Genomic DNA, 11,863 nt, shown 5'->3' with positions numbered 1-11,863 from the left:
AGAAACAAATCATAAGCCCAGGTTCCATGTTATGACAAGCCAGATTATGGCTTGTTTCTTCCCTTGGCAGTAGGGGAGGGATGAAGTGCCTGCAATTGCACATCTGCTGGTCCATATTAAACCATAGTTTAACTGGTTCAATATGGTGTGTGAACCAGGCCAGTCTCAGAAGTAGCCTAGGAGGAGGAAACCAAAAACCCTTCAAAATTAGCGTAACATGAGCATCTAAGGGAGCCCCTTGGTGGTTGTGTTTACAGGGCTGTTGGGAAATTTAATAACTTGTCCAAAGGGTAACACCCTTTGGTATCAAAGCAGTGCTTCAGTTCTAAATTGAGATGTGTTGATTTTCAGGACTGCTGAAGTCACACCCCTGACCTAGAACCTCAAATTGCCCTAATTTCAGATATGGGTGTGGTAGCTGCAGTTAACAAAGATGAAAGACACTCTTAGGCCAGTTGGTACTATTACAGCTTTCATGTGGAGGCAAATTTAAAGTAATGTGCTTAGTGAGCAGTTGCCACATGGTGAGCTGTTTGTATGCAGTAGCTTATGATGCCAGCTTGGTTATTTCTTTGTACGTATTGCAAAACCCCCGAAGGAAGAACCTGTTTATGGTCATAGGCGGCTGCACACAGATTGTTTGCCATGAGTGAAATGCAACAAAGTCTGTCTGCCAATGGAACAGACACTATTAGCAGAATAGATTCTGCAGCCTTCCACACTCCTCTAATCTGCTCCAGAGGGCTGGGAGACTCTTAGGAATCAGATTTGGGGGGAAAGAGGACAAGAAAGGGAAGTTCTGTTACATGAGCAGAAATCAACTTTCACAATGTTGGATACTGCCCTACGGAGCAACAGTTGGTAAAGGTGTAACAACCTTGAGTTTACCTTTGTGTAATTGTTTGTTGAGACCAATGGGGCACTTTCCAATAAATTTAAATGACATTTATACAACACACACAAAAAGCCTTTGCTACTGATGGTTAAATCATTGGCATTAAAATGCCTATCAGCAAGCTGTTTTTCAAACAGTTGATTGAACTCAGAAAGGTTTCAAAGCCATCTTGAATCTGTAAAAGGTATTTGGGTTGAATGATTTACTTGAAGAATTCAGTTTTTTTCTGCATATGACATTTCTGGTTTTTGTTCCTGCCACAGTTCTAGCACCACAGGACTCAAGTTCTTTGGAGGTACTGGCTTATAATCTGTTGCAGTTTCCTTAACCAGCTCCACACTCTTGAATACTGTATGTATTTTCTGGAGAATCCTCACAATCCATACAACTCCAACCACAAAATTCATGGTGATTTCTCACCAGGGGCGCCGGCTTATAAAAAATATTGGGGGGGCCCATACCGGGGTCCTGCCGCTGGTTCGCTCGGGTAGCTGGGAGAACGCAGTTCGAGGAGGCGGTGTTGGGGAGAGACCCTCGCTCAGGGCCCCACAAGACTTGGTGGCCGGCGGCCTATCTGGGGGGTTTTGGAGCGTATTTCGGCGGAGCGATTGGGGAGGAAGGGGCTTGTTGCCGGATTCTTCAGCTGGGCCGGAGATCCGCTGCTGGGGGGGTCCCTGGGCTGAGTTGTGAGCACGGCCTGCTGAAGGGAGATCCAGCCGATTGCGCGACGGGGACGGCCGGGGCTCTCCGGCTAGGGCGCGCGGCTGGCTGGCTGGCTGGCGAGGGAGCAGGTGGGGAGGAGGCTTGTTTACACGCAGGGAATAGATTTTGAAAGGAAACTTAATTCCACACGCAAATTGCCCCTGCGTTCTGAAGTGGTGCAGCCGGGACACAGATTCGCCCCTTCCAAGCGAGGACTGGGCTCGTGCGTGGGGTGGGGTATTTTGCAGGCTGGCGTTTGACAAAAAGTCCACTTCCTTCCCTCCCTCCACCACAGAACACAGTTGGGGTGCAGACGCCGTCAGCTTACAAACACCCTCCCAAGCAAATGGGTGGTTCTTTTAGTAAGATTCCTCCGCAGCACCCCAGGCCGGCCACAATGGGAAGAAGACAAAAGGCCCGAGGGAGGTCTCAGATGGGGGGAAGGAAACTCTTATCAGCGTCAACCGGGAGAACCATAGAATCAGTTGGAAGGGACTCCCAGGGTCATCTAGCCCAACCCCCCGCAATGCAGTCGTGTGCAGCCCCCGAGTCCAGCGCCTACTCACCGCCATCTCTGCCGCTTTTCTTCACCGCTCCCCCTTTCCTGCTCACAGCACCGGACGCAGCCCGAATTCCGCGCGAAATGGAATCACGTGGCCAAAAAGCCCGCAAAAGCTCATGAATAATAAATAAGCTCATGAATATGCAGATAAAGTGGCGCCGCCTCCTCGTGAGCAAATAGGGGAGAGCGTGCTGCGCCTATTAATCAGCTCTGAAGGAAATTGGGTGGAGCTTTTGCTCGGGAGGGAGGGCAGGAGGCATGCAGCCCGACCCTGTGCATTTTGGGCTGGGGGAGGGGTGGCGGCGGCGCTCTGCTGGAGGGGCGCCCGAGATTATTGGGGGGGCAGAGCCCCCCCAAATGAATTTTTGAGGGGGCTCGGGCCCCCTCAGGCCCCATGGAGTCGGCGCCTATGTTTCTCACTCCCTTTTCAAAAACATCTCCCCCCTCCAAATACTCAGAATCTTAATTTAGTGGAACTGTTCCACACAAGCAATATCCCACAATGCCCTTTATTGTGTTGGAATGTCTGGACATTTATTTGCCAGTATTAGAAACTGCTTTGCTGGAGTTTCTTGTGGGGGAAGATGGAAGGAGATCCTAGTGTCTTGGAGATTGGTGAGTGAATTGTTTCAATTATTTCAAGGTACAATAAAAGGGATGACTTTCTAGAGCAGCTTTGGGGAACCTATGAACTACAGGCCAAGTTAGGCCCAGCAGGGATTCATATTTGACCTGCAATGTTGTTTTCCCAAAACCACACCCAACAAAGAGGTAGTCTCAAAATGCTTGCTGTAAGTGCTGGTCAATGGATTGTTGCTTGCAGCAAACCTTACCTGCCAGGGAACAATCAGGAGCATTAAAGAGTCTCCTGCTTGGTTTCCAGGAAACAATTGTTTGACCAGCACTTACAGCAAGCTTCAGAGAGACTGACTGCACTATGGAGTTCCCACAGTGGCACTTACTGTAAGCCCTGCAGGGAAAGGCTTCCTTTGTCCTCATGGATATCAATCAGGCTGCTCAATGGTGGCTACAAACCCCACTTCCTTTTCCTCCATGGTTTGCTTCTCACAGTGGCCAAACATATGTCTACTCGCTGGTTTCCCACAGACATCTGACTGGACTAGATGCGCCACAGGCTATTCTTACATTCTTCTGATTTCTGCGGGCAAAGGAAAAGGCTTCAGGTGATGTCAGGTGACTGAAGGGTGGGAATCCCACCCATCAAAGTCGTCCATGTGTGCTGGGAAAGGTCTGGATATACAGCCCACCGGCCAGGGATTTTTTTTTCCAGCCAGAACTCACAGGAAGTCAGTTCCAGCACCGCTCAGGTGGGTTCCGGCACCTCTGGAAAAATAGCACTGCCGCTGGCTACCTCCTATACCCCCACCTCTGTTCTAGACTGAGCTAGTGTCCTATAGTGGACAAAAACAAAACCCTATTAAGAGCACAAAGACCATCTCCAAATAAAACCAATACAAATGTTGCTGTTTTCACATATATTTAAGATATAAATACTACTTTGTTTTCACAGTACATCTTTTTTTTAAAAAAACACAGTCTGAGAAAGTCAGGTATGGGACAGCAGTGTTATGTAAAATTTTGATACTGATTACAACAATGTGAAAGGCTTTGATGAGGGGTCTTTTAGGAGCGAAATGGGTGCTATTATAGGTTGGGTCCATGATTTGAATGAGTAGTCCCACAGTTTTGAAGTATGGTTTCATGTGTTATCATGGGGTGGGGGTGAGGAATTAGCAATATGGGGGGGGGGGAATACACAACCCATCCTGCCCTACATGCTTGCATAGTATGATAATGCAATGGAAGTTCAAAATCCCATCCTTATTTTAAGCAGCTTACGTATCACTTAAAAACACATCACACAAAGTAAAGACTTCTGTATATATTTCAGATTTCAATAATAATGTCAAAAATACGTAGTATGATTTTACATAGGATTTGTGCTACATTAGAACAGTAAAGACAAACATCACTTAAGTAAAAGAAACATTAAATATTAAATAACCAAAAAATAAAATAAGGTGTAAACACTAAACTAATTTGGGAATCTGCTATTGCAACACGTCCAATGAAGTGGTTTGTAACCAGTATAAAAAGATTAGGACTAAGTATGTTCCAGTCTACTTGGAATACACAAAGCTCATTCCAGAAGCATTTTTAAAAACTGGTCCAAGAGCCTAGAAGAGCTTTGACTCTCATTTGACCACCACTTCACTTTCTTCACTTTTAAACAGTTTAGTTTATGCCAATTGTTCATCTTATTAAATAGTAATCTGGTAACTGAGCAAATACTTTTCATTGTTGCATCTTGCTAACACCGGGGAGAAAACTGAGGGTTTGTTGGAGATTCAGTGTAAGATTTGAGTTCATATGCAGCGCCACTGTCAACTTCCATGGATTTTCGAGAGAACAGGAGTCTTACATCTCTGTAGAGGTAGATCTTTCCAGACTTAGAACTCTGGAACCTAGGAGAACAGATGTCAGTATTAGTCACTGCTGAATGTAAAGCACATGTGAGAAATGTCACAGAAGAACAAAGCTTGGAGAAGAAATTTCTTCAATAGTCTAAACTGTTACTTTTTATCTAGTTCAAAAGGAAGTAGGTGTTTTTCCATTTATCCTTATATAACCACTGCTTGAGGCTTGTACTCTAAGGATCAGACTGAGACATTTTATTTGAAGTAGGAAGAACAGATGAAACAGTGACTGCAATTTTCAATTATGTTGATGGCACATTATTGAATCAGAACACATTAGTGCATATATTTAGGGTGATGAGCCTATTTGTTTGATATTTTTATAGCCTGTATCTCATTCTTTCAAAGCCAATGAGAAAACAAGATAAATCTTTACTGCAAAACTGAACATAGCTCTCTGAATGACACCCTCTTGGAACATGCCAAGAAAAAGTGTTAAAGGATCTAAGCTAAGTCTGGGCATGAGCTTGTTTAAAAATCTTACAGAAGCTGGCTAGTCTCTAGACAGACAGCTATGGTTTGCGTATCAGCAGAATGTTATCCATCTCACAAGAGAAAATTATAGGTTATGTTTTCAGTCACATAGACACAAAGCACAAAAGCAACCTGCCAAAACTTAACAGGAGTTTTGATGGACACAGAAACATGGGCATGAAAAAATGAAAAAGCGAACTGACCCTTAGGTTTTAAAGGACTGCTTTTGTTTTTTAAAAGTCTGAATGGCAAGTTTCAGCCCTAGGCAAATGTTTCTGCTGACAACCTCTTGCTAAGGGGCTTTCACAATGGAAGCGCTGACACAACTTTAATTAGGGCCTTCTAAACAGATGCTACCACAAAGCAGTTTAGAGTTGTATGACTTCATTTGTTTGGGAGAGAATGTGTATGGTTTCAGCAACTAAAACTTGAGTCACTTGTTTCAAATCTATTGTTAGAGCAAAGAATGAAAAACCAATACATGTGGCCCATTTGACTTTTTATCTGCATAAGCAAAAGTACAGTTAACAGGGTCCCAGTGCCTTTTTCCAAAAGATTTTCCAGCACTAATTAAAAAAAAAACAAGCTGTTGTTTTGATTCAAAGAATTATCTGCACTAAGTAACACATAAGAACATTGGGATATATCCAACATAGAACTAAGTCAAAATCACTTAGTAGTGTATTTCTTCCGCTGGTGACATGCTTTGTACCAGCAGGATGTGGTTGCAAAGAGGATGCCTAAGCAGGTTGCTGTTAACTTTGCCCAATCTGTTGCACAGCAAGTTTCCACTAGCACAGCTGCAGTGCTGGACTCCTCTGCTGCGTAATATCCAACCCCACCCCGGGTCCACTAGTGCAACAGCCCTTGCATTAGCAAAAAGAGAATGTTGGATACAGCCCTTTGCTCAGCAGCCTTACCTCAGATGAATGAGGTAGCGTAGTAGTCGTTCTTCAGTATGTCGAATATTTTCTTTATTAATGCTTCTCTTTGTTTCTCGTCTCACAGGGACAGAAAAGGTTCTTTGCCGTAGGAATGTTTGATGATTGGCTGGCATCTCTCGTAAGTCATATATCACCACAAACATCTTCACCACAGTCTTGTTGGGATTAAATAAGGTCTGAAAAGGACAAACAGGTGTTTCAGAATGGCACTATTCTGTCGAACCAACAAACATTTGAAAAGTCATGTGTCTTCAGTAACTGCACTTTCATACACAGCTATTGCTTCTGGAAAGAGGAGACTAAGAACTAATAAGCTTCTCAATCACCTTCCATATTATCCAAAAGTGACTGAGACAACCTCTGCAGTTGCTAGGTAACTGCTGGCTATCTTCTCAAATATGATCTTTCCAAATACTTTCTGCTCTTCTAGCCTGTGGCCTTTGGACAAAGAAAGGAGCTATCTAACAGCTCATATCCAAGAGGTCCAAGTGATTAGCAGTACAGTGGTACCTCGAGTTACAAACACCTCAGGTTATAAACGCTTCAGGTTACAAACTCTGCTAACCTGGAAGAGTTACCTCGAGTTGAGAACTTTGCCCCAGGATGAGAACGGAAATTGTGTGCCGGCGGCACAGCAGCAGCAAGAGGCCCCATTAGCGAAAGCATGCCTCTAGTTAAAAACAGTTTCAGGTTAAGAACGGACCTCCAGAACACATTAAGTTCATAACTAGAGGTACCACTGTATGTTGGAAAGAGAATTGTTAATGTAACTCTTATGTCACAAAGTACATACCACTTGTATTGTTCCTGAAGGAGGTACCCGATAACCCCTTTTACCAAGTGACTCTAAAGCAATTACACCCTGTAAGGATCAAACAAGAAATGGAAAATTACAAATAGGCATCTTAATGTAAGCATCAGTATATCAAAGTGTTTAACTTTCAAAATTATCTGCGGTAGAAACTTCAAAAAGTTTTTTCACATAGGTAACTCACCAGTTAAGTTAAAGGTAAAGATAAAGGTACCCCTGACAGTTAACTCCTGTTGCGAATGACTCTGGGGTTGTGGCATCCATGTTGCTTTACATGCCGAGGGTGCTGGCATTTGTCCGCTTCCGCAGTTTTTCCGGGTCATGTGACCAGCATGACTAAGCTGCTTCTGGCAAAGCCAGAGTAGCACACGGAAACACTGTTTCTATTCCCACTGGAGTGGCACCTATTTATCTATTTGCACTTTGACATGCTTTTGAACTGCTAGGTTGGCAGGAGCTGGGACCGAACAATGGGAGCTCACCCTGTCGCGGGGCCTCGAACCGCCGACCTTCCGATTGACAAATCCAAGCAGCGCAGTGGTTTAGACCACAGCGCCACCCACATCCCAAAGTTAAGTTAGGAGTGCACAAAAATGTGGCTTGTAGAGGACAGTTTAGTCTCACTCACTCACTCTGGTACGTAGTTTCCCCTTTAAGCATCTTTTCAGGACGGACAATTTATTATTTCAACATCTGCATTTAAATTGATCATCAAAGGTGAACAGTATTCGCATACTCCTAACTCGAGGAGTAAAGAACAGTGTCAATTCCACAGGATAATAATCACAGTGCATTTATTTGCAGGTAGGAAGACAGGACAACCACAATAGCTTCCTTTCCTAACTAAGGTGACTGGGCTATAATTGGGCCCACACAGTCTTTTCAATTCAGTCCAAAGCAGTTCATGTAATGTATATTGGATGTTTTGCCTGCCATGGGAGTGGGAACCAAGAGTACTTTTGGGTACTGTATATGTGTTATCTTTTTGTGAACGTACGTACCTATTTAGCTAGGCTGGCACACAGGAGACAAGTGTATATACCTTATCAAAACAAGATGTTCATTGGTCGCTTATATAAAGGGCTGTTTCGCATATGATGCTTTCCCCACAAAAAGGAAAATGTGCAAAACTCCAAAGGAGTTATGTAAAGTTGCAAAGAAAAACAGAAGCCACCAAATGGTGGAGGTTGGTATTGCAGTCTTACTGTATGGCACCCAAAATAGAAAGGAGTCTCATTTGAAAGTTGGGTGAAGCTGACTATCTACAGAAATATTGTAAAATTGATGAATGTTAGAATGATGTTGGATAGAAATTAAGCGCTTTTCAGCTGTAATATTATAAGGGAATATGAAAAATGGATTATTTAGGTAAAAACTTAATGTCATAATATTTTAAAATTAAAGACTAGGATAAACAAAGAGGGTAGGGATTTGCTGAACCAACAAACCGAATTGGAATACAAAAAAGGGAGGCGTGAGGAGATATGGGAAATAAGCTAATGAAAAATAAGTAATGGAAAGATGGAGTTGATTTTAACCATTTTTTTATTTTGTATTTTTTCTTTTTTTCTTTTGTAATATTTTGAAAATCATAATAAATATCTTATAAAAAAAAGGAAAGTTGGGTGAAGCTGCAACATATCCTTAGTGATATGTTAACCAACAAATGGGTGCTTGGGGCACCTGTGCCTCTTCCACAGCCACCTTCAACAAGTAAGAAAAGTAAGGGTCTGTTACACTCAGAGCACAAGGGGCACTCAAAGTACAGGGTGAAAGATCTGGTCAGGAAAGGAGACCAAGACCAGGAGTCACTCTCTTCCTTGTGAAGATTTAAAAGCTAATTCAAGATGCATCTTGATTTCCCAATGTCTAAATGCCACCTGTAAAGAGCTGCCCTCCCTAGTCCAACTAGCAATGGTCTTACTTGTATCATGGGGAAGATCTAAAGTGTTATTTATAAATGTTTATATCCCTCCAACTAGCTTAAATATTGACACCGATAGCAAGTGGAAAAGATTAGAAACCTTTGTTAAGTTGCTGATTTCAGATTATCCGGTGCAAAGGTCCTGCTGGTGGGTGATCTAAGAGCAATGCTAGGGCCAGATGACTCCAGTTTAGCAACCAAATACAAGTGCAAAATCGGGTTTCCCAAGACGTCTAGCCCAGAAGCCCACCAGACCCCAAGGCTATCTAAGGACCATTATTCAAACTATGCCGGCGCCTGCCTTTTCAAATTTTCAAGGCAGCTAAGTTTACACATTCTAAATGGCCGCACAAGAGGTGAGATCCCTGGGGAATATACATTCCTGTTACGGTCAAAAACTAGCACAATAGACTACATATTGGTCGATAGCGAATCATTAAAGGCAAAGGTACCCCTGCCTGTACGGGCCAGTCGTGTCCGACTCTAGGGTTGTGCGCCCATCTCACTTAAGAGGCCGGGGGCCAGCGCTGTCTGGAGACACTTCCGTGTCACGTGGCTAGCGTGACAAAGCTGCTCTGGTGAGCCGGCACCAGCGCAGCACACGGAAACGCCGTTTACCTTCCCACTGTAAAGCGGTTCCTATTTACCGTATTTTTCGCACCATAGGGCGCACCGGACCATAGGGCGCACCCAGTTTTTAGGGGGGGAATTCAAGAAAAAAAATCTTTTTCCCCCGCAGCCCCAAAGAGCAGCGTACAGGCTGCACACAACCTCTCCCTGCCGGAGGGGTTGCGTGCAGCTATGGATCAAGCCAAGGCAGCGAGCGGGATGGATCCCGCTCGCTGTTTTGGCTTCCCCTTTAGCCCCGTGCAGTCTCTCCCTCCCGGGAGAGGCTGCGTGGGGCTAAAGAATCCATAGCCCCGTGCAGCCTCTCCTTGCCGGAGGGGTTGCGCGCAGCTATGGAGGAAGCCAAGGCAGTGAGCAGGATGGATCCCGCTCGCTGTTTTGGCTTCCCCTTTAGCCCCGTGCAGCCTCTCCTTGGCGGAGGGGCTGCACAGGGCTTTCCTGGCTTTACTGGGAGGTGGGGGGATTCCCTCACCTCTCCCAAAAGCCCGCAGAAGCCGTGCAAACCCTTTAAAGAGATCGCGGCTTCTCCTGGCCTTCCTGGGAGGCGGGGGGATTCCCCCACCTCCCGCAAAACCGGCAGAAGCCGCGCGCCCTTTAAAAGGGCTGCACGGCTTCTCCTGGCTTTCCTGGGAGGTGGGGGGGATTCCCCTACCTCCCGCAAAACCGGCAGAAGCCGCGCGCACTTTAAAAGGGCTGCACGGCTTCTCCTGGCTTTCCTGGGAGGTGGGGGGATTCCCCCACCTCCCATAAAACCGGCAGAAGCCGCGCACCCTTTAAAAGGGCTGCATGGCTTCTCCTGGCTTTCCTGGGAGGTGGGGGGATTCCCCCACCTCCCGCAAAACCGGCAGAAGCCGCGCACACTTAAAAGGGCTGCACGGCTTCTCCTGGCTTTTCTGGGAGGTGGGGGGATTCCCTCACCTCTTGCAAAACCGGCAGAAGCCGCGCAATCCCTTTAAAGAGAGCGCGGCTTCTCCTGGCTTTTCTGGGAGGTGGGAGAAGGGACTGATGCCGCCAGTCAGTCCCTTCTCCCTCCTGTTGAAAAGCCCGCAAGAGTGCACGGAGCTTGTGTGCGGCTCTTGGGGGCTTTTCCCGCCTGCCTCCCCCCTGCATTCGTTCCATAGGACGCACACACATTTTCCCTTGCTTTTTTGGAGGCAAAAAGTGCGTCCTATGGTGCGAAAAATACAGTATCTACTTGCACATAGGGGTGCTTTCGAACTGCTAGGTGGGCAGGAGCTGGGACCGAAAGATGGGAGCTCACCCTGCCGCGGGGATTCGAACCGCCGACCATGCGATCGGCAAGCCACAGCGCCACCCGCGTCCCTAGCAAATCATTAGCAAAAGCTAATTCAGTGCTATAGTTCAGCTGAAGGAGAGATTTGCTAACCTTTACAAGAAAGATTATACAACTCCTTTTGGCTGAAATTATGAACAAGCGAGTTCATCCTACCTGGATGAGATCAGTACTAGGATGTGATGTTTGTAAGCCAAACCAGAAACTGGGCTCTGATTGATTGGCTGATGCTGCAAGGCCAAAATGAACTACAGGAGGCTCTTTGCAGCCACAGTCCGATTGGAATATGAATTTACAGCCACCAACGGTTGGCTTCAGTCATTAACTACTGACACCTTGCCAGTGTGTTCATGTTAACTGTGCTAAAGTTTTTGCACCTTTCTGGAACAAACACACAGCCTCTAACAATTGTTAGAGGCCTTACAACTTAACGGGCTTGGTTCTATGCCGCCAATGGTTCAGGACCTGCTCTTGGACAGGAATGATCAAATTACTTTAATAGTGGCTACATTTTTGAGTGCTGTCCATGTGGAAAGACTGGGCCATTATAGAGACATTTTGTGGTTCTTGATTGGTCGGTGATGTAGTAGTGTTAGACTGTATATTATTTATGCAAATTGTTATGCCGAATTTGTATTTTCCACAATCTGTATGCGGTGTTTGTTTTATAATGTGTGGTTTGCTATGCCTAATAAAGGATTGACTGATTGACAAACACACAGCATGCCACTAGATTCAAGTTGGTAGCTGTGTTGGTCTGATGCAGTTGAAATAAAATAATGATAATAATAATAATAATAATAATAATAATAATAATAATAATAATAATTGTCCAGTAGCACCTTATAGGCCAACTAAGTTTGCTGTGGTATAAGCTTTCGTGTACATGCACATGTATGTGAAGAAGTGTGCATGCACACAAAAGCTTATACAAGAACAAACTTAGCTGGTCTATAAGGTGCTACTGGACAATTTTTTAAAAAATTTCGACAGCATGCCACCTCACTGACTTCATTCTTGAATTAATCATGGGAAAGGCCACTAGCACATCTAGACCCATGGAGGAAGTAGACAGCTTTGCATTTTGTCTACGTTGCCAGTCTCTTGCTATTGCGGATGTTGTTTGTTAACT

The 11,863-nt window shown here is 45.0% G+C and overlaps 1 protein-coding gene across 1 annotated transcript in view; it reads right to left on the bottom strand.

Moving 5' to 3' along the window:
* Window positions 1-3,640: 3,640 nt before the first annotated feature.
* ATOSA (atos homolog A) overlaps window positions 3,641-11,863 on the bottom strand; it is a 50,236-nt gene continuing 42,013 nt past the window's right edge. The window contains exons 10-12 of the mRNA XM_082198371.1: window positions 6,869-6,937; window positions 6,052-6,251; window positions 3,641-4,645 (exon numbers count right to left, since the gene is read on the bottom strand). Of these exons, the coding sequence (XP_082054497.1) occupies window positions 4,492-4,645; window positions 6,052-6,251; window positions 6,869-6,937 (423 nt within the window). The 3' untranslated portion in view covers window positions 3,641-4,491. The remainder of the gene's footprint in view (window positions 4,646-6,051; window positions 6,252-6,868; window positions 6,938-11,863) is intronic.

This window comes from Podarcis vaucheri (assembly GCF_965113315.1).
Source record: "Podarcis vaucheri genome assembly, chromosome: 14".
Taxonomy (NCBI): domain Eukaryota; kingdom Metazoa; phylum Chordata; class Lepidosauria; order Squamata; family Lacertidae; genus Podarcis; species Podarcis vaucheri.
This window is presented reverse-complemented; position numbering and strand designations above follow the sequence as displayed.